At 41.4% G+C, this 23,631-nt stretch overlaps 1 protein-coding gene across 1 annotated transcript in view; it reads left to right on the top strand.

The window, feature by feature from the left end:
* Window positions 1–1,974: 1,974 nt before the first annotated feature.
* Window positions 1,975–23,631, top strand: part of ptprb (protein tyrosine phosphatase receptor type b) — a 48,165-nt gene continuing 26,508 nt past the window's right edge. Inside the window, exons 1-13 of the mRNA XM_041977379.1 lie at window positions 1,975–2,351; window positions 8,594–9,002; window positions 13,928–14,059; window positions 14,217–14,357; window positions 16,029–16,286; window positions 16,360–16,626; window positions 18,135–18,251; window positions 18,333–18,479; window positions 18,582–18,699; window positions 19,770–19,915; window positions 22,357–22,623; window positions 22,749–22,807; window positions 23,385–23,589. Of these exons, the coding sequence (XP_041833313.1) occupies window positions 2,295–2,351; window positions 8,594–9,002; window positions 13,928–14,059; window positions 14,217–14,357; window positions 16,029–16,286; window positions 16,360–16,626; window positions 18,135–18,251; window positions 18,333–18,479; window positions 18,582–18,699; window positions 19,770–19,915; window positions 22,357–22,623; window positions 22,749–22,807; window positions 23,385–23,589 (2,323 nt within the window). The 5' untranslated portion in view covers window positions 1,975–2,294. The remainder of the gene's footprint in view (window positions 2,352–8,593; window positions 9,003–13,927; window positions 14,060–14,216; window positions 14,358–16,028; window positions 16,287–16,359; window positions 16,627–18,134; window positions 18,252–18,332; window positions 18,480–18,581; window positions 18,700–19,769; window positions 19,916–22,356; window positions 22,624–22,748; window positions 22,808–23,384; window positions 23,590–23,631) is intronic.

Below are 23,631 nucleotides of genomic sequence, written 5' to 3'. Positions count from 1 at the left end.
CAAGAAACAGTTTGGCATTTGAAATCAACAACATGCACTCTGGACATGATACCATCCGACTTTTTAAAACCAGGTTTTACCTCAGTAGAAAGTGGTCTCCTACTGATAGTTAACAGCTCACTGGCATCAGGCATTTTTCCCAAGTCACTAAAGATAGCTGCTATTAAGCCACTCCTAAAGAAAAGGACTCTAGATACCTCTATAATGAACAACTATAGACCTGTCTCTAACCTCTCTTTTATTTCCAAGATTATTGAAAAAGTTGTATTTCACCAGCTTCATGACTTTTTAAATGAAAGTGGAAATCTTGATAAATTTCAGTCCGGCTTCTGACCTCATCACAGCCCTGAAACAGCTCTGGTCAAAGTGTTAAATGACATTAGGTTGAATACTGATTCTGGTCAAGTATCAGTCCTGGTTCTGTTGGATCTCAGTGCTGCGTTTGACACTGCAGATCACAGAGTCCTGTTGCACAGACTGGAAAACTGGGTTGGACTTTCTGGAGCGGTCCTTAACTGGTTCAGGTCCTATTTAGAAGGCCGGAGTTATTTTGTTACGATTGGCAGCTATGAATCCGAGCGAGTGGCCATGACTTGTGGAGTCCCCCAGGGGTCAGTCCTTGGACCTCTTCTGTTCAACTTATATATGCTCCCTCTGGGTCAAATATTACAGAACTATACCATTAATTATCAAAGTTATGCAGATGATACACAACTTTATGTGTCTCTGTCACCAGATGACTGCAGTCCAATAGACTTATTGTGTCAGTGTCTGGAGCAAATAAACACCTGGATGAAGGAGAATTTTCTACAATTAAATGAAGACAAAACTGAGATTATTCTGTTTGGTAGCAAAGAGAAGTAGGTCAGCATTAATAAACACGTGGAGACTCGGGCTCTTAAAATCACCAACCAAGTTCGTAACCTCAGAGTGTTGATAGCCTCCGACCTGACTTTCAGCAGCCACATCAAAGCTTGATGAGAAACTCATCCATGCATTCATCTCCAGTAGGCTGGATTACTGTAATGGTCTTTTAACAGGACTTCCTAAAAAGAGCATTAAACATCTGCAGCTCATCCAAAATGCTGCTGCTAGAGTTTTAACCAGGACTAAGAGATCTGAACACATCACACCAGTTTTGAAATCTTTACACTGGCTTCCTGTTAGTCACAGAATAGATTTTAAAACCCTTCTGATTGTTTACAAATCCCAAAATAACTTAGGCCCAGAATACATCTGTGATATGTTCAGAGAATATAAACCTAGCAGAGCTCTTAGATCCAAAGACTCTGGTCAACTAGTCCAAACCAGAGTCCAGACTAAACATGGAGAAGCAGCATTTAGCCGTTATGCTGCAAACAAGTGGAACAAACTGCCAGTGGAGATTAAACTTTCACCAAATGTAGACATTTTTAAATCCAGGTTAAAAACATTTCTTTTCTCATGCACCTATGCATGAAATCTGCACAGAAACTTTTTAACTTATCTTGCTTTTAATCATTTTAATGTAATTTATTATTTTATTGTGATTATGTGTTGATTGTGACTTTTACTATTTTTAAATATCTCTAATGTCTTTGTTTTATGTAAAGCACTTTGAATTGTCCTGTACATGAAATGTGCTGTACAAATAAACTGCCTTGCCTTGCCTTTTAACTATCAGCAGCAGAAACAGCAGGAGGATTTATTTAGACTTGTAAAACTAAAATCCCTGCTGGATATAAAGCAAAGAGAGACAGAGCAAAACTTTTATCTCTCCAAAGATCCAGTTTCAAAGAGACTGGTTTAAAGCCTGGTCTCTATTTTTACCATCTACCTCTGCAGTTGGTCCAGCTAGGTGTGCTGCCGTTGGAGCCTCAGGCTTATTTATAGCCTCCATGCAAGATGGTTGCAGTGACTCAGAGCTGCTGGCGTGATAGAGGAAGTCTGTTAGCGAGTCTAACCCCGGGCAGGAAGGGACACATACAGCTAGTAGAGAAAACAGAGGAAAGACTCAGTCTGAGATCCAGGATGGACATGAGATGCAGAAGAGACGACACACAAAAGAAACTTAATTTTGCTGGAAAAGTAACATTTCTCGCTGCCAAATAAGGGATTATTTTGTGTGAAACGGCATAGATACCAAATACCTTCTGATCATCTTCAGTTTTCCACACAAACTTCACAAAAGAGACTAAAAAGAGGGCATTTTTCTCACGTCAGCCTTGACAGAGTGCAGCTAAACAACGTCTTCTACCTCAGGCTCAGGATTATGGTCAAGCCTGCCCTGTCGGAGGATCTGAAAGAAGATCAAAATGCTGAAATGTAAAGTTTACGGTTTCTTCAGCTCCCTGCTGCTGCTTCTGCTCCAGGTCAGTCCCATCATCCCGCGGAGCGTCAGTAGGAACAAATGGAAAGCTTGTTTGCTGCTGTGCAAAAAATTCAGCGTAAACCGATAAACATTTTTATAGACGTTTATCATCATTTATTTCCTGCATTTTTGCTTTTCAGCTTAAGTCTGCAGTTAAAAACCAGCTCACTTTAACCTTTCTCTGCTGTAACTGCATCTGTTTCTTCAGCAAATTAAAAAAAAGACAAAAACATCACATTTCATAAATCTGAAGAGATATACTTGATACGGGCATATGTCCAGTAACAACTGAGATGTAAGTTTGTATCAGTACAGTATGAAATGTTGGAACCCAGTTTAACAGCACTGTTTGTAGAGTTAACCTCGTCCTCAGCAGACCTATTTTTCCTGCCTCCCATCTGAATTAACGTATCTCAAATAAACGACGTATATCTCCACAACTATAATTTGGTGTGTATAATCCTGGTTTCTTCAGAAAGCCAAGACGTGGGATTACTACAGAAGTGTCAGAGTAAAGTCACCTGGAGCACAGTAAAACATGTAAATGTTATCTCGGGGAGTCTATTCTTGGGCCCCTTCTTTTCTCGCTGTACTTGTTGCCCTTGGGGTACATTTTAAGGAAATTTGGAATTTGCTGCACTGATAATTGTCAAATCGATATTCCGCTAAGAAACCATGACTGGCTCTGTTCAACCTTTGTTGGATTGTTTTAGTGACATCCAGGCATGGATGGCCCTGATCTTTTTTTAGTTTTAATGAGAAAAATTTTGAGGTTATAGTACTCCACCCACCATGTGGACCTTGGCCCCCTGACCCCCTCTTTGAAATCAACTGCCACAAATGTGCGGGACAAAATAGATGGTGACCTTAAATTTAAAAAGGAGCCACAATCAATTTCCACCGTGTCCGCCCGGGAAGGAAATGAAATATATATTAATGCCGGGTTTTTTGACTCCCTGACATTCAAACCACATGTAAAATCTTGTAAAGGAGCTGCAGTTAAAACTGGGTTTTTACTTTAGAAATAAGTTGACACCGTTTACCCTGCCTCTCTGAGGTTTATTACAAACTAACATGTCGACACACCACTGTGACTTTTACTCTCGTCGGGTTGGACAGCCGCTCTGCCACCTGAAGGAGATTTACCCACAATGCACTGCGGTTATCCCGAGCGTTACGTCACTTGACAGAGACCGTTTGGGTGAAAAGGCTTCTGTTCACACTGCTTGGAGCACATTGCAGGAAAGCTGGAAACTAACTGGATTAATTCTCTGGAGCGCTTCTAAATCCAAACTGAGATTTGTTGAGACTGATTCCACAACATACACCTTTTTCATAATTCACTTATGAAAGGAATTTTCTTGTTTTATATATCTTTTGTGTGTTTTAACTGGTACGTTGTGTTTTCTATCTTGGATCAGGTCTTCTTTGTAAAAGAGGTTTTTAATCTCAATAGGATTTTTTTTACTGGTTAAATAATAATAATTTCCCTGGTTCTAAAGGTTAAATAAAAGAGAGATTCTTCCAGGTTAGATTATTTTAATGCGCTGTATTTTGGGGTCAGCCAGGCATCCCTCTTTCACATTCAGCTCGTCTCTTCGCCTGATCCGACCGGCAAGAACATATTCACGTCTGTTCTGACTGCTCCTCACTGGCTTCCTGTGTGCTACAGAACTTTTATTTGTTTATAAATGTCTTAGCAGCTTTGCCCCAGCACTTAGTCCTAGGGAGTAAAATAATGTCTGGTGAGGAACTGTGCTACAGTAGAAGGTAAAAAGTGAACCTGAGCAAGTGTCCAGGTGTTTTAATACCTTAGGAAGCCATCAGGTAGTGATGATAATGGACACCCTTTATCAATGGTCAGTCAGGAGGATCCAAGGATAGCCCCCACATCCACCTTAGACACACCATGAGGATCTAGAAAGAAGATGGTCTCTGAGAGAAATAGACAGAGGTGCTCTCATGGTTTTTTTACATTCCCATATAATTGCTTGGGGTTTGGACTGTTTGGTTTGGATGCCAGTGATGGTAGAGTCTTTTAGCTGAGTTTCTCCCATTATGTTGCTATGCTACATACCAGCATTGCTGCTTCCTGGTGTTTGCAAACATCTGCTGGACTGTAGGATCTCATGTTGGACCTGAACAGGGGGGTCTGGACAGTAAAAGGTTGAATCATGATAAAATGAGACAAGATTGCAGGGACAAAAGTGAGACAGTCTTCCATCATTCATCCAGTCTTGGAAAGATTATCTATGTTCATAGGTTACAGTTAAGTGTTCTACAAAGAAAACACACTGAGCTGTTAATGAATGATTGTTGATGCAGGTCTGTCTGAAGGATCAGAGACCACTGTCCATCTTGTCCTTTACACACTGAAATTCCTCCAGATTGATTGAGGCAGAAAAATAGAAATTCTTCCAGTTTTTCTTTGAGAAACTTTGTTTTTAAACGTTTCAGTGAGTTTTCTCTGGAGGTCATATGGCCATCTTTTCTCCTCAAAAACCTTAATGAATCCTACTTTTAGACCAAGTCATCTTTAGTTAGGTATTTTTCTCCAACTTAACCCCTAAGCCTAAATATTTATGGTGCTGTTGCCTGAAATGTAAAAACCAAATGATATGATGTTGACGGTTTCATAATGTTGGCAAGAAATAAAAATTCTAAGTAATAAATAATCACTAACTCTCCATTTTCACACACCCAACTCCCCTTTCTTTTATATTTAAAGTTGTATAGAAAAAAACTTGCACATCTCATTTCCATCAGCTTCCAGCAGATTTAAAAGTTTAAATCAGGTAAAATCACCGTATTTACAGTTAGATTATGTAATGAAAAGCACAGGATCAACAGGAAAAAGATCTACTTCCATGTGTTTCTGTTCTTGGAAGAATTAACTGTTTCTTTGTTGGAAAAATTGGACTAAAATGATATAATTCTGCAAACTCAGGATTTCCAGACTGTTGGGACGACATGTTCTCTTTAAACAGGCTGTTGCAGGTTCAGTGTCTCCATGCATTCAGTAAATAAATCATTAGAACGTGTCTTCCCCTCACGGGCTCTGATAACGACATGGTTGGACTGTACTCTGTACTCAGCGACATGTTTTATTTTCTGCTCTGCTTGTCAGTTTTCAGCACATGCAGCTCAAAATGACTCGCACCGAGGCGGGAGGTCAGCTGACCGGCCGGACCCGGGCGCTGATAACACACCAACACTCCTGCTGCAGATCTTTAAATGGCTGCATCTCTGGATGGAGCAGAAATGACAAATAATGGGTTATTCTGTCCTCATTTTGTTTGCTTGTGGTATTAAACCTGAGTTCTGTGTTAATATTTCTTCTATAGACACAAATCATGTCACATCTGAAGCTTTGGAGTCTTTGACCTGGTCTCCATGAGTCTCAGGAATCCTTTAGAGATTTTAGTTACTTTTAATGATCTTTTATATATTTCAACCTTTTTAAATGTGAGTTACAGGTATAATTATCCAATATCAGTTAAATATTAATGATCTTCAGGATTATTCCTCATTTTGTTGGTATTATGGAGATATTTGTGTTAAAATGTGGAGGTGCAGCAGCTGTCACCTCACTGTGATGGTTTAAATTTAGAACCTGGATTTGTCCTCCAAAGAACTGCATGTTGGCTTAACTTGCATGCATGGTTGGATGACCCATCCAGGATGCAGCCCCTCAGCTTCGATGCGCTCAGTCCTCGTCAGAAAAGGCTCCTGCTTATATTTGACACAACTTTCTGAACATGAAACCATCAGGACCTCCTCCTGCTGAGGATCTTGTTTGTCTACCCAGTTTTAGACTTCATTAAACCTGTGAAGGTCTGCAAGCTGCCAGCATCAGAAGGTGGGTCCTCTATGGATCAGAGTTTTTCATCCAGCTCATTTGATTAGAGAGAGATTTTTCCTAAACCCTTGTTGAATCATGTTTGCAGTGTGAATTATCCTGCAGAAAGAGGCCATGAAGGCAGGTCTTGGTCAGCAACAAATGGTCTGTATAGATGGAAGCACCAGAAAGGATCCACATGATGCCTCAGCAACGTCTCAGTAAAATCAGCTCATGTTGGAAATCCTCAAATAGTTGGGATTTTCTGCTGTAAATGTTCCAGTAATAAATAAAGATGAAACCAACTGGAACACAGACTCTGCTGCTAGCTTACATAGACAACAGTCAGAGATATCTGAAGGATTTCATGTCCTCCTTCAGTGTTTCTCAATCCTGTTCCTCAGGACCTTTATGTCTGAGATGTTTCCAGCAACTCCAGCATACCGGTTTAAATTCATTTACCTCATCAAGTTCTTTGCAAGATTGTTAGTGAGCCATTCATTTCATTCAAGTGTGTTAAACTAGGAAAACATGCAGCACAGAGAGTCCTGAGGAGCTGGATTGAGAAGCACTGCTCTGCACATCTGCCATTTTCCTCCAATGCTTCACAGTCTGCTTCTGATGCTCAAGTTATTTTTAATTTAATATTTATTTAACCAGGCAGGACAGATTCTTATTACAATGTTGGCCTAACAAGTGCCAGGCAACACATGTGGGGAGGGATGGGGAGAAAAACTTACAACATGCTGTACCTTTTTTTATTTTTTATTTTTTTTGTAAAGGGGGCTGCACAGTGGTGTGGTGGTTAGCACCGCAGCCTCACCGGAAGAAGGTTGCTGGTTCGAATCTCGGCTGGGGGGAGGTTCGAACCTTGAGGGTGGTGGCCTTTCTGTGTGGAGTTTGCATGTTCTCCCCGTGTATGCGTGGGTTCTCTCCGGGTTCTCCGGCTTCCTCCCACCGTCCAAAGACATGCTTGTTAGATTAATTGATGACTCTAAATTCTCCCCAGGAGTGTGTGCAAGTGTGAATGGTTGTTTGTCCCCTATGTGTTGGCCCTGCAATGGACTGGTGACCTGTCCAGGGTGTACCCTGCCTCTCACCTGTTAATGCTGGGATAGGCTTCAGCTTACCCACGACCCATAATGGACCAAGTGGTTCAGAAAATGAATGAATGTACCATTTTATTCATATAGAACTTTAAAATTACAACACATGGTTGACCAAACTGGTAAACTGGTAAACCACATAATATTACACATACGTTCTAGTAAATCATCAGAAATATAAAAGTGGTGTTAGATTGTGGTACGAGACAGAAATAACAGTGTCCAGTTTCAGTGTTTCTCAAACACATTCATAAAATCATCTGGAGATCAGCATTTACAGACTTCAGTTAAATAAGTTCCTAATAAAGCTTTAAATTGTTAAAAGTTACTGAGCTGTAAGGTGTCCTGGAGGGAATTCCAGGATCAAGTTGCAAAATAAGGAAGTTCTACCTTGTTTAGTCTGGATCAAAGTTATTTATTGGTTGAAACAATCTTCACAAATAAAACAGGAGTTTACATCAAATAGTTGGTGATGGTGGTTGTTCATTTTTTGTAGATGTATTTAATCATTTATTTTTCTGGAGAGATTTTAATTCATTTCTCATTTTGGGAACTTCGTCACCACACATGAAAAAACAATCATGGACTGCTTAGCTTATCTAAAAAAAAGAAGAAGAGAAATGTGAGATCCAAAGTTCACGGATTTTCACTTATAAATCTTAACAGTAACCAAAGTTGGAAGATTTGAAGATTCTAGTGGACTTTAAGCCTCAGTTTGGCCCTCAGTTCCTCTGAAGCCTGAATGTTGACCAGAACAATAGGATCAAAGCATCTACACCCTCTTATTTTGGACACCTGTCCCTTGTAGATTTTAAAGCTGACTGGAAAACATGTTTCCTCCTCCATGGAAAACAAGCTGCAGGTTCACAAACATTCCTGCATCAAAGCATCTGTAGAAACTCCCTGCTTGGAGTACTGTCACATTTTAAACTAAATGCATCATTTTATAATCAGTTGATTTATATTTATTTAAATATTTCTAAGCTCCTCTGAGACTCCTGTGACTTTCTGGATAATAAGATATGCAGCCTGTTGCACCATAAGAAGATAAGATTTTAACACAATAATCTCATCCTTACTGTTCATGCAGTCAGAAACTCAGTCAGTCCAGTTTAATGTTGGTTTATTTAATAAGATGCTGATAAGATTAAACTTTTCTAGGGTTAAATAGTATTTGTGTTAAAATACATTGTTGTTGATAATCCTGTCTGTTTTAGTTTTAAATTAGTATTAGTATCTCTGAGGAGAAACACCGTCTGATGCTTCAAGTCTTGATGTTTGTGTTGATCTTTCTGTCAGGAGGTGATCACTGCAGCCGCCACCGTAAACCATGTCGTCCCTTGTAGCATCTCTGTTTCTGAAACACAATCCAGCCTGGACTCCATATCACTGACTGTAAGCACAGCTGGGCACGACTGCCTCTTCTATGTGACATCACCAGATGCTGCAGAAGAAACTTCTCCATGTAGAAGAAGAAACAGAGAGGAGGAACCAAATGAGATAAGTGGCATGAAGCAAGGAGAGGATGAGCGAGGAGCAAACTACCTGGAAACCAACCAGCTACATGGAGGAGGGGATGATGGAGGAAACAATAGCACCAGAGAGGTTTTCACCTGTGTGTTGCATCACCTGGAGCCCGGAACCGCCTACCAGCTGCAGGTTCGATCGCAGAGAGACGGGGAGTCTGCAGAGGTCAACGTACAGACCAGTAAGTCCTCACAAACAGGAAAGCTCTGTCAGTTCTTTAACCCTAAAGCCCCGAGCCATTTTCTGCTATTTCTGCTCCACCTGGTTTATTTAGTCTAACCCAGCCTGTAGTAGCTGAAGCTTTAAATCCCAGTCAGCATCAAACATGTTTCTAGCCTCAGCTGTCAGATTATGAGGGTAAAAAGATGTAAAATGAATGTATCAATAGTAGTGCTGGGCAATGATTAAAATTTTTAATTGTGATTAATTGCATGACATGCTGTGATCAATCGCGATTAATCACATTGTTACTTGCAAAATGTCTCTTTCCTTTAAAAGAAGGCCTACAGCTATATAAAGAAAATGCAGTAAATTGTGGTTTACAAACACTACATCAGGGGTCTCCAACCTGCGACTCTGGAGCTGCAAGTGTCTCTCTGGAACTTCCACAATGCCTCTAAATACGTGGCTAAATTATTTTTTTAAATCTATCTTTTTATCTTTCTTTTTTTTCACTTTATATCATTTTCCACAATTATCTACATCATTTAGAAGAATGCCTGTTCATCCTCTTTTTATAAAGGTTTTATGTTTTTCTTTATTTTAAAACCTAAAAATGGAAATTAAAATGTGGTTCTTCAATAATAACAAATATCCTATGGTGGCTCTTGATCAAAAATATATATTAAGTAGCCTTTTTGAAAAGTCTCGTAACATTTGCGTCTCTAAAGGAGTTTTATTTAGCTGGCTGAGGGAAAAATGGCTCTTTGGATTGGAAAGGCTGCAGACCCCTGCACTAAACACATAAACAGGTTTAGCAGCAGTTTTCTCTTTAAACACCAACAGTTAAAATATTTCTTCATATATATTTATAAAATCAAATATTTATGACAAAGAAGGCTAAAATGTTCAGGATTTACTAACTAAAAGGTAAAAAATCAGCAGGATGAATTTAAAGCTGTGAAGCTGCTTCCTTCTAAACACAGAAGGAACAATATGTGATGAATATCAGCATCAGGTGAACAGACAGAAAGCAGGATGAGAATCTCACAGCTTCTAGATGGTGAGGAGAGAGAAATATTCACAATATACACAATAACTTCCATCCATGCACCTTCAGTGTTTCATTATCTAGATTTCTGGCCTAGAATTTCTCTAAACTTTCATTTATAGCTTGACTGCACCTGCAGCCTCCGCTACCGGGAGTTAAGGGTTAACATCTCGTTTCCAGGTGTAGGGTCAGGAGTTGAACTCTCAATTATCCCTTTAAAATAATTTCCTTTTGTATCCTAAGGTATCATAAAAGTGCACATAAAATATCATATAATATATAAGGATAAAAAAAAATTTGATTTTTATTTTTTTTTACTTTTATTTTCAGTCCTAATCATACATTTATATATTATTAATTTCTTATGTTTTTAACTTGTAAATTCCCATGCTTTGGTCAAGGTGACGACTCCATTTTATAATTAAAAATAAATAATAACAAAAAAGATTAATTTTCAATGTCATTATTGCCAAATTAATTACTTAATATTTGACTATTGCAGCCTGGTTTATATTAAAAAGTAGCAACAAAATCCATTTATATTCATTATTAGTTTTTGCTTAGTGCCAAATACTCCCATTATATATATATATATATATATATATGTATATATATATATATATATATATATACACACACACACACACACAAATTTTACTGTTGTAGGTCAGTAGTAATTTTAAATGTGTTTCAGTGTACACTTTGTGGTGTGTAGGGAACACATTAGGTGTAATTTATACCACATTTAAAAATATAATGATACAGACTAAAAATTGAGAACCTTAAAAAATGCACGCCTTTGCATCCCTTGCCTTTAAAAGATATGGAAAAATGATCAAAAATGCTAGAAATCAAAATGCAAAAGCACATAAAAGTGCATCAATGGAGGTAAAGCTTCTCCAAACGCTGAACTCACTTCTTTTGTTTCCATCTCTGACCGCTCGTCGTTTGAAGTGGACGAACCCGACTCCCCCTCCTTTGTGTTTGTGTGCCTGGGGGTTAATGTCATGAAGCTTCCCCTCTGCAGCTCTGTGATTAGCTACAGGAACCTCTGCCCTGCTGAGGGAGAGTGATAGAGCTATAAAAGTACATGTTATGTGTGTTGTCTCCATGCTGGCCTGCCTCCAGAACAGAAGTTGAACCATCACCGTGTATTTCCATGGTGGGCAGAGCTCAGGGTTCAGCCATTTCCTGTCTCCATTGTTTCTTTATTCTGTGGGAAGCACTGGGAAAGGGCGTGCGGGTGTGTGCATATGTGTGTTTGCGTACATGTGTCTTGCGTTGGGAGGAAATGGGGTGTTGCTGCACCCAGTCGAGTCCCGACGGTAACCTTCTCAGCAGCTCAAAACACTTATAGTGAAGCATTGCTGGTTTCTTATCTCCGGAGGCTCCATCCACTGACCGGCCTTACCGCTATGAAGGCTTTAGTACATCTTTTTTAACTCAACAGCTGATCATGTGTTAGAGGAGTCGTTATTGTGAGGAAAGGAAAGTTGTCAGGACATCAGAGTCAATAGCTGAACTTGGTCATATTTGTGAGGATCTCAAAATGTTAGTTTTTCTAAAACAAGATGATAAAATGTCAGAGCTGGGGAATTTAAAAATAAAAAATTACATTTTAACAGCTGGATTGAAACATACTTTAAATCAGGGATGTCCAATGTCTGTCCTCGAGGGATTCAGACCTGCAGGTTTTAGATGTTTCCTGCTCCAACACACCTGATTCAGATGAAATGGATCTTCTCAACAGCTTGTTGTCATGTGCTGTTCAAACATTAATTTGATGCACATGTGCAGCAGGAAACATGTACAACCTGCAGGGCAGAAGGTGGGCAGGCTGCTTCAAATTAAAAACTGTTTATCAAATATTTGTGACTTTTATAGAAACATAACAAATCCTGTTCAGAATACTGATTTCCACCTCTTCTCCCGGTTTTCCTCGCAGTGAAGGGAACATTGCAGCTGTCTATAAATTTCAAGTCTTTTAACAATCTGTCCTTCAGATTTACTGCTGGCCAAAATGATGCCTTAAATCAGAGATCCCCAACTCTGGTCCTCCAGGCCCACTGTCCTGCAGACTTTTGGTGTTTCACGTTAAATCTCCTTATACTTGTTACAATGACAATAAAGATATTCTATTTTATGTTTCCCTGCTTCAACACACCTGACTCAAACGAATGGGTGAATGGCAGACTTGTGCAGAGATTGTCAGAGATGCATTTAATTTGAATCAGGTGTGTTGCAGCAGGGAGACATCTAAGACCTGCAGGATAGTGGGTCTACAGGACGAGGATTAGGAATCACTGGCTTAAATAACATTTTTATTTATTATTTAGATTCAGCATCATCTGCTACAGGAGTACGGTATGGCTTCATACTGCGTTGGCGACTGGAATTTGGAATGTTTACTGAATCCACAGTTATAGTTGTAGCCTGGAATTATACAGAATAATCCAGCGGTTGTTTTGTGTCAGACCACCTGCTTGATTTCATCAGGAATCAGATGTTGGAGCGTACACCAGTTGATAAAATGTTCCCAACAAACACACCACTGCAGGTCAGTGTGTTAAACCTGTTAGCTTAGTAACAAGAAGCTGAACATGTTGTAAAACTGTGGGGCTGTTCCTTCAAAGTGATTTAAGTTTTTTTAAATCTGAAGTTCGGGAAAATTTGAGCAGGGAAAGGATCCGTCACCTCCATCTGTGGCCTTGCTATCATAGTGCGAACACGGTGGGAGGTGTGTTCACTCTGAAGGTGTTTTCACACAGCACCTCCCTCTGTGGGCTGACAGGTGTGTTTGTGTTGCTGCTTCAGACACAGGTCAGACAATCAAAATGCAACATCTCCGCCTCGACAGCCTCTTTGGGACAAACAAAGTTTCTTCCTTCAGCTCTCTGAGTCACGATATTTCAGGAATCAGCTAATTTCATACAAGACTTTGCAGTTTTCATGATTATTTACCCTTTAAACCTCCAGTAGATCTCTCAGAGGTCTGTCTCAGTAGTGTGTAGCTCTGTAGGGTGAATCGTGATGGATATTTTACTCTTTAGGTGATCTACGGAAGTTTACCAGGCATTTCTATCCCGTCCAGGAGGTTTACAATCAGCCACTAAATGTAGTTTTATTCAGAGACTATCTGGTAAATCCACAATGATCCATAATAACAGCATTATTTATCACATTTCACCATAAAAACATCACCATCACTACTATGTTGCTAAGAGACCTCTATTTAGACCTGGACATGATGGTGAAACCCCTTCCTGTCAGACTTTCCACCAATCAGAGAGCTTAGATTGACGGTAACGTCCAATCAGGAGCAGCCAAAGATCAACCAGTGAGCAGAAAGTTCTATGTGTGTGTGAAAAGAAGAAAAATAATGCTCCTCTATGGCTGGAATAAAGCCAAGAAGACGTTTCTGATGCACGGTGGGGCCACAAAGCAGCTGAGCTGGAGTTGGTTTAGTGAGGATAGCAGGTAAATAGTAGCAGGAATAACTGGAAATGAGGAAAAAGTGGAAACATGGAAATAGTTTCTGTTGTGTGTTTGTTTCAATAACAATATTTTTCTCCTGAAAGCCAAGACTTGAGAGAACGATGAGATGAGAAAAGGTTTGGTCACTGTTGATCTGTGTGTTATTTCTACAAAGTTCTGTTAGTAATAAATTCTGCTTTCTTCTTCTGGTCGACCTTTTTGCTGCTATATCTATTCATACATTCATTTTACATCATTTTAGCCTCAGAATCTGACAGCTGAGGCTGGAAACATCATGTCTGATGCTGACTGGGATTAAAAGCTTCAGCTGCTACTGGGTTAGACAAAAACAGACCCCAAAAACTGTTTGATGTTAGAAGGTGAGTTTTGAGGTTTCTGACAGATAATGCGTGTTTTATCAGTGCCGTCAGCGGTGGTCGGCCTGGCTGTGACCTCCAGGACCTGCAGCAGCCTCAGCCTTTCCTGGCAGGCCGGGTCCGGCAGGACGCAACGCTTCAGGCTGCAGCTGTGGGAACAGAGACCAGATTGGTCTGGTACGTCTGCCATGCTGGTTGCCAGCTTGACTGGAGAGTTGGCGCGAAACATTAAAATATAAGAAATTGTCACACTTTAAAGTAAATCAGTTTTTGTCAAATGAAGAAACTGCTTCTGAGTCATTTGACCTTTTCCTCTTCACCTCTGTGTCTGCAGGTCTGCTGAAAAATGAAACGTTGGAAAGCACAACAACGCAACACTCATTGACTGGCCTGACGCCTGGGCGGCTGTACAACGTTACCGTGGTGACGGAGACTGGCGAGCTGCAGAACAGCAGGATGATCGAGGCTCAGACAGGTAGAGAGGGAGAAAATGAGAGGAAAGGAGATTTATTTTTATTTAAACAGGACCTTATTCTACTCTTCACTCTGCATTCATTTTTCTTTTTTCTTCCCTGTACACCACTGTTTAAGCAGCGCTGCAATGCAGCAATTTCGCTCTGGGATTAATAAAGTATTTCTGATTCTGAAAGAAGGGAAGAAAAGAAGAAATAAGTAAGCAGAAGTTACAAAAGGAGCAGTGGTGTAGTCTAGTTTATTCTAGTGGGTATACTCTAATCCCCCCCCCAACCACCCTCCACCCTCATACATCATGTGCTGGTGTAACATCTGTCCCCCAGCACCCTTCCCAAAAGCAGCAACTGCTCATAAATGTATACTTTGCTAATGAGCACCACAGTAATTATTAAAGTTTGCATCCACACATAACTGAGATCATGAAAGACTGGTTATGTTATCTAAATGTAAACAACACAAGATGTATAACAGTCATTCCTTTCCTCGTGGGGATCCTTCGCCCCAGGAGCTTTGCCTGCTTGGACTGGGGGTTGTTGCCGTGGTGATCGCCCTTGTCCCAGTGGCTGGGGGTACTGCTCTGCAGTCCTACAGCTGTGATGTGGACTCTGGCCTGCCCTGATCTGGGTGGTTGCTGTGCTGGCCTCTGTGGAAATGGGTGGGCTGGCTCTTGGTGTGATCGGTTCCCCAAGATATTGTTTCCTCACAGCGGCATCAAGCCAGATGTTTATTACTTTTATTATTTTTGTACTAAGAAACAGAAACTGGAGTTCTTGTTTGTGTATAATGTAGGGAGGGGAGATGGCTTTATTTGTGCATATATGTGGATGTCTGTGTGACTTTGAGAGAGACAATGATGGGTGTGTTCTTAAATTGCTGTCATATAGTGTGTAAAGGCTTGTTTTACTTTACTTTAAGCGGGTTAAACAAACTGAATTTAAAGCGCAACTCTGGGTTGACCAACTCTGAGTCTTCACTAAACCCGCTTTCTGAAACGTGGCCCAGGTTGACAGCGTCAGGCTCACCTCCTCGTCCGTAAGTGTGTAACTGCAGTGTCCCTCGAATCGACAGTGGAAACTGAACCAGTAGCAACACACTCACTGACACACTGAAACAGTGTGATTTGACTTTGTTTTCTTTTCATGTTTTTTTCTCTGCATTCCCTCTCCATCGTACCGCCCCAGAAATCTTCTTCCTCTTCTTTTTCTGCTGCATCTTCTTCCTCTCATCCGCCACTCTTTAATTCGCGCTTGTCTAGCAACCAGCCACCAGGCGTTAAGGGACGCAGGTCAGGATCAGGACAGATGGCCAAGCTGCTTTCTCTCTGGGGCGGCTCAACGTCACTTTAGACGGAATTCCTCATGGTCTAAACGGGCCGGCTTTGTGGCTAATTTATGACCGGGAAAGTGAAAGTTATGTCACAAAAGATGTTGATACGCATCTTTGAGCAATTTGTAGTGGTTATACGGAAATTTGTGATCTTTTCTAGTGGGTATACGGCGTATACCTGCGTATCACGTAGACTACACCACTGAAAAGGAGGAAGCATTAAAGGAAAGATGGACGAAAGAACTTGTTTGGAACAGAAAAAGGCAAAAAGAGAGGGAAGAAGAGAAACAAAGGAAAGAAGATAAAAAGGGAAAAGAATAATGTCATGACTCTGTTTTCTCTCTAGTGCCCTCTTCTGTTTTCAACATCACTGCCGTCAACAACGGCACAAGCCTGTGGTTGTCATGGCAACACCCTGACGGTGACGTGAACGCCCTGGTCATCACCTGCTTCTTCAGTGGGATGAAGGTCTGGGAGACGATTCTGCCTCCAGATGCCACAGATGTAGTCATCCACCAGCTGACTCCCGGCTCGACCTATCAGGTTGCAGTGACGTCCAGGAGTGACACCCTGACTAACCAATCAGAAACCACAGTCAGGACAGGTAGGACGATGAGTCAATTCTCCTTTCTGTTTACTCTTTTATTCCTCTTATCCAGTCTTTGTCCCGTCTTCAGCCCCGGTGCCGCCGTCTCTGCTCTCTTTGTCTCCTTCGTCCTCTGGTGGCCTTGTCCTGACCTGGTCGCCCCCTGCTGGTCACTGGGAGAAATACAGGCTTTTCCTGTTGGACGGTTTTCAGGAGTTAACCAGTACCGTTGTGGACCAGAAGGCTGTAAACTTCAGCTTTCCCGGGATGAAACTAACACCTGGAAAGCTGTACAGAGCAGTTCTGAGAGTAGAGAGTGGAGGTCTGACAGCCGAAAGCAGCTGTGTTGGATCAACAGGTGAGATCGGAACACCGATACAATAAAAAAAACAAGTTAATCTGATGACTCTCGGACAGCATGACTTATAGAGAAATTGTATGGCTAATATCAGCGTGCAGCTGCCTTTCCGATGTGACATCATTTTTTGTTGTTTAGTATTCAGTTTTCGTTAGAATATTTAAATTAGCTGCAGTCACCTCATTCTGACCGCCTGCAGGTAGAAGCAGCCTTCTACTGCTGCTCCGATGAAGCGGACCTGATGTTTACCACCATGGATGTGGTGATTGTCTGAGCAGGAATGCTGCAACCACAGCTTAGTTTACAAATCAGGAGGATCCAGAACACATCAAGGATCAGTTTAAGAGGATTAAAGCTCTTTGGGACCAAATAAACCAGCTTTAAATAGTTTTACAACCGCATATGAGCTGCAACCTCTCCTCTGATTATTTGTTACTATAACACACAGCTGTCTGTTTGCTCTCTTTCTGAGTCTAAATACAGACTGTTTTTGATGCTAAGACATTTACCTGATGGCTCATTACACTCACGATACACCTGCTAGCCATCCATTAATCCATTAATCAATTTTCTTCCGTTTATCCAGGGTCGGGTTGTGGGGGCAGCTACCTAAGCAGAGAAGCCTAGACTTTCCTCTCCCTGGCCACATTTGCCAGCTTGTTCGGGGGGATCCTGAGGTGTTCCCAGGCCAAGTGAGAGATGTAGTCTGTCCAGCATGTCCTGGATCTTCCTCTGGGTCCACCCTGCAGAAAAAAACTCATTTCAGCCGCTTGTATTTGCGATCTTGTTCTTTTGGTCACTACCCACAGCTCGTGACCATAGGTGAGGGTAGAAACGTAGATCGACCGGTAAATTGAGAGCTTTGCATTTTGGCTCAGCTCCTTCTTCACTACAACTGATTGATGTAGCACTGATCCACCCATCGATCTCCAGCTCCAGCCTTCCCTTCGTGAACAAGACCCCGAGATATGTGAACTCCTCTGGGGGACTCTGGGCGGACCTCATCCACCCCCCTGGGGCCCTGCCACCCACCTCAGATAGGACAGCCCATAATTGGATCCCTGGATCCTACTTCCTCATCAGAAGACGTGTTAGTTGGATTGAGGAGGTCTTCAAAATATTCCCTCTACCAACCCACAATGTCCGGAGTCGAGGTCAGCAGGCCCCTATCCGCACTGTACACAGTGTTGATGGAGAACTGCTTCCTCTTCTTGAGTCGTCAGATGGTCGACCAGAATCTCCTCGAAGCCGTCCAGAAGCCATTTTCCATGGCCTCTCCCATTGCCACGCCCCAGTTTTTGCCTCAGAGAGCCACCGAAGCTCCGTTCCGCTTAGCCTGCTGACACCTGCCAGCATAAAAGATATTATTTAAACATGAACTTAACTAAAAATATCCATCTTAAATAAAAATTCTGAAACATGTTAGTTTATGACTGAGACTGTAGATTAAGATAGAGAAATTCTGGTGATAAAATCGGAATCATCCCGGTTTAAATCCCTCTCTGCAGCTCCTGCTCCGGTGTCCGACCTCCACATTCGCCATGCAGATGAGACCTCGCTCAGTGCCATGTGGAGCCACGCCCCTTCTGGGTCGCGTGACAGCTACTTCCTTACCATTCGTCATGGTAACGCCAGAACTTTGCATAATGCATAACAACATGAACTCAGAAAGGATGATGTTTTTTCCGATTCTTACTGTCTTGTAGGAAACCTCACCATGGATACCAGAGAGTTGGAGCCTAACATGAGGGAGTGCACTTTCAATGTACTCACACCTGGGAGACTGTACACCATCACTGTGACAACCCGGAGCGGGAAACTGAACACGTCTGTGTCGGTAGAGGGGAGGACATGTGAGTGGATCAGCCTCCTGGAGGGAAGCTGGAGCAGATTTTCATTTCATGTGTTTATAAAATCCTGACGTTCCTGTGCAGTAAAGGAGTTGTGTGTTTCAGTTCCAGAGACGCTGCGTACCATCACAATGAGCAGCTCAGGAGTCAACAGCCTGCAGGCATCATGGGAAAAACCACCAGGAGATGTGGAGTCTTATATGATGAGCCTGATGAGAGATGGGTGAGTCTCGCATCCTTTTCTTTCTGCATCACATGATGCGATTACTGTTGTGTCAACACATAAAAGCTACGGCCCATCACTGCGGGGACGTGTTTATGGTTTGGACGTTTCATCCACACAGAACCGCTGTTTTGGGAATCTAAAACTGTTGCTTTTCTAAATACCTCAACAGAATAAAGACAAACGTATAGTTGGATGTGGTGTAACATCTTTCCAGCTGCAAAGAAATAAAAGTTGACCAAGGCTCTCTTGAGGTCAAAAATTTAAAAAGCTTTTATTAAAAGTGACTTATACATGGAAAACGTTAAAATGCGCCTACATGCTGCTGCACACTGCCTTCAACAGGGAGACAAATCAGTTGGCTGAAGAAATGGTCTCCATGGAAACATAGCTGTCAAGAAGCCAGAAAAGGCTGAGGTATGCCACATGACACAAGAACTGGACTGAAGATCAGTGTAAACAGGTCTGACGGAGGGCTGGATCCTCCCCAGAACCTGGACCTCAACAGGTCTGACGGAGGGCTGGATCCTCCCCAGAACCCGGACCTCAACAGGTCTGACGGAGGGCTGGATCCTCCCCAGGACCCGGACCTCAACATTATTGAAGCAATGTGGGATCATCTGGAAGAAAAGGCAAAACATCCAAATAAGAGTTTTAGAAAATGTCCTTCAAGGATCATCGTGAACTATTCCTGGAAACTCTTTCAAAGATCCTGGAGAACTATTCCTGGAAAGTCCTTCAAGGATCCTGGAGAACTATTCCTGGAAAGTCCTTCAAGGATCCTGGAGAATATTCTTAAAGATGGCTTAAAGACATGGCAGAAATCTTCTCAGAGGGTTGAAATTGTGTGGAATTTCACTGTCAAACATCTTAGAACTGGACAAATGAAATTTTCGATCTCCATCCAGCCATTATCTGCCACTTATCTGGAGTCGGGTCTCGGCTCCACCTCATTCTGTATTTATTTGTTATTTAAGATGTTTCATCAGATTTCCGTAAATATTTCCTGTAAACATGAAGATATGACGGGGTGGTTTCAGACTTTTTAGATCGTAATTTATCTTCCACAGTGTTGTGGTTCAGAACCACAGCGTTCCGGCTGCTTCTTCTTCTCTGCTGCTGTTTGGTTTGACACCTGGAGCCCTCTACAGGCTGCAGGGCGCCACCGTCAGCGTGGACCTGCGGTCCAAACCCATCAGTCTGGAGGCTCGCACAGGTGAGATGATACAGCCTGAAACACTGAGTCAGCTCCACTGTTTGTTCTCACACACTTGCAGCTTTCTTCTGTGTGTTATGAGAAGAAAAATGGATTAACAAAGAAAGAGGGAGATTGTTTTCAGCAGTGGAACTTATTGTTCAGGCAGCTAGGGAAAACATTCTGAAGAAGTAATGACAAACAAACACAGACAGACACTCATTTACGTAACGCGGTTTGATTGCCGGTCAATTGGGATTTTATTGTGTCAATACAACATTCCCATGCAGGACTTCCCCATCGAACACAATCGGCTCCTGTATCAGGAAACACTGAATGAAGCTGTTGACCAAACAGCCAGCAGAACAGGAACACTGAACAATAAACACAAACCAAACATGATGATCCACTGTAACATGACACTTACTGGAATATAAGTTAAAGCTTCTGATGGAGGCTTCATCTGTCAGAAAAACAAACTTTTTATCATTTTCACTTTGATTTCCTGATTTTTACTAATTCAGTGCATCATAAAACCACAATAAGAATAAAATCTGCTCCTTGAGCTACACAACTACGTTTTCTAAGATCAGTTTTTTCTGTAAATCTTAAACTTGTCAAACAAATGGCCAAATATAGTCATTACAGAAAGAGGAAATTGCACCGTTTTAATAACCGTAACCTCTGCAAACTTCAGTGCTAGCAAGCTTAGGCAAAAGTTAGACCGTGCAATGCTCAGAAACTACCTCAGACTCTCCAGGTCTCAGTTAGTAGGTTAAATGTTAAAGTTCATGACACTCCAGCTAGTACGGCTTGTTGGGAAGTGTCCTATAATATGCAAACTTAGTCATTTTAGAGGTTTAAGTGATTCAGCATCCTATGTTGCTGCTATGGGAAATTCTTGTTGGCTAGGTAGGCTGTCCCATTTCACAAATGTTAAATGGACTTCAGAGTATGCGGACTACATAGGCCAGTCCGTAGCCTACGTAGTCAGCACACTCTGAAGTGTGCAGACCAGATTATTTTATTAAAGTTGTCCTTATATGAAAAACCTTAAAACACAACAAAAACAACTATTTCTTTCTTTCACATCTCCAAATTATTTTAGACAGTTCCTTTAAAAATCCTTTAGAGTGCCACAAAGGTTGTAAAAATTAGCCAGTTTACATATCATATATGTGAAGGAAAATGCTACTTCTCATTGTGGACTTTAGTCTCAAATACTAACTAAACTTACATCTTTATCCTCAGTTCATCTATCAGATGTTTTCTAATCATGAATCTTTGAAATCCAGCCCACCAAAAAATCATGTTTTACATATTATGGTTGTAAAATACTGAACACAAACCTACATAAGACCACAACTACTGAAAGACCGTTTGATGTGCTGTTGTTGAAGACATGTCTGAGGATATTTTAAAAGTAGATGGTGTTTCCTTTTCTTTTCTTTGGAGCAGACATTAAGAGCTTGTTTGGAGACTGGCTTTAAAGGGTTAAAGGTCAGGGTGTAGTTTATATATTTATAGTTCAGATGTTTATATGCAGTGATGATGATGCAAGGCTGAGGTCCTCACAAAGACACTGAATTGAAGTGTGTGATGTGATAACATCAGGCAGCTTTTAGAACAATAGCTAGAACGCCAAAAAAGAAAGTCAGGAATGTTCCACACAGACAAAGACACTCCCAGGGCTCAAAGGTTTCCTGCACATACTCAAACACACACACATACACACACAAGTTTTTGTGCATCAACCGTAATGGGGGATCACTACAAATGTAGTGCATTCTTAAGGCCTTTCATCCAAACCTAAACCTGATTCTAACGTGGACCCTCAAATCATTTATGGACCCTAAAACATGTAAAGAGCTGCTCCAAAACAGCTCAGTGAAGCTTTATTAGAAATAGGACCAAAAATCTCCTCACTTTGCAAATGTATTTATAAGCCCACCAGGATTCTCACAAAGATAGCTATATAAACACACACACACACACACACACACACACACACACACACACACACACACACACACACACACACACACACACACACACACTTCCTGCTCAGCCCACCTATTGTGTTCCCATAAAATTTATCGGTTATTTTCAAGGTGTGTGTGTGTGTGTGTGTGTGTGTTATTCTGCTGCCAGCCTACCAACTGAAAAAACAAAAACAAACTCCGCCTACAGCTGCCTCAGATGACCTACCGATCGATAGTTGACGACTTCTGAGTCGACTTGTACTTCCTGCTGTTCTCATGTAACCTGGTCAAGATTTTTCTTTGTTTATGAAATGTGTAAAAATATAAAGAAAAAAAATCATTGTCCGTTACATTTTTCCAAGTACTTTGAATTTATTTGCTTACTTTTCTTTTTTTTTTTTATTTAGTAATTTTCATGTTACTTGAAATGACTTGTGACAAATATTTTGTTTTGCAACTGCAACTGACTTATGTTCGCAGCCCCGGCGTCTGTCTCCGAGGTGACTGTTGCCAATGGCGGCAAGTCAGATGTTCTGCAGGTGTCGTGGCGTCCTGCAGCAGGTGTGGTGGACAGTTACCTGGTCCGTCTTCAGGACAGGAGCCGGACCATTCACACACTGGCCGTGTCCAGGTCCTCACTGCCCGAGTGCTCCTTTAGCTCGTTGGTCGCTGGAAGGCTTTACTCGGTTGTCATAGTAACGAGGAGCAGTGATCTGGAGAACACCACCATGGTTCAGGCTAGAACACGTAAGGATCTGCTGGATTTGTCTTCATGTTTAAGTATTTTGTTGAGATTTTTATTTGTGATGTGTTGGAGTTTAAATCAGCAGATTTTTCTGTCAAATTTTTTTAATTTTTTATCTGATTTTCAGAACCGGCAACTGTGCAAAATCCAACAGCTGTTCACTCTGCAAGAGACGACTTCCTCAAGGTGCGTCACAGATGATGTTTCGGTCTTTTAGATCAAACTTGTCTTGTTGAATGTTCAGAGGTTTGCAGCAAGACTATGTGTTGGTCAGCAATTGGATGTTAAATCTTTAGCTCCAGGTTCTGTTGATTTTTCTTATGTTCCCAAACTACTTACTCTGTAACTTTGCCCATTAAATGAGTCACATCTGCTTCTTCCTGACCAGTTTCTTAAACGCAGAATGTATTTGGCTGAATTTCCTGTTGCTCCTTATTAATGACAAACGAAAAGCTAAGTTAAAGATTCCACACCCACATTTTTGACCAGTTTTAGGAGCAACTAAATAAATTTGCAACAGCACCATTTGCAAATCCACACCAAAAAAAGTCCACACCAAGCACACCAGTTTTAAAGCATATCCCTTTTTCTTATGTTAATTTTATTAAATCTATTTTTAGAAAACATCAAATTAAAAAACAAAAGTATACTGGAAATAAAAGTGGGCCAAATTCCAAACCCTGAGGAACGCCACAATCAGCTCCCAATAATCGGCCTCAAGAGTCTGGATCATTAGGTCAGAACTGCTGTGTTGTCTCTTCAGGTGTACTGGCGCCATGCAGCTGGAGATCTGGACCGCTATGTGGTTCTGATCAGTTACAACCACAGCGTTCTGCAGAACAAAAGTGTCTCTGCCGGACACAACGAGTGTGTCTTCTTGTCCCTGACACCAGGGAGACTCTACACCGTCACCGTGGAAACATGGAGTGGAGACTACGTCAGCAGTGTCTCCACTGACGGTCGAACCCGTGAGTCCAAGATACATTTTAACATGTTTTTTTTAAAAGTTT

Source organism: Melanotaenia boesemani, chromosome 23 (genome assembly GCF_017639745.1).
Source record: "Melanotaenia boesemani isolate fMelBoe1 chromosome 23, fMelBoe1.pri, whole genome shotgun sequence".
Lineage (NCBI taxonomy): Eukaryota > Metazoa > Chordata > Actinopteri > Atheriniformes > Melanotaeniidae > Melanotaenia > Melanotaenia boesemani.
Note: the sequence above shows the minus strand (reverse complement) of the source record. Positions and strands in the feature narration are given on the sequence as shown.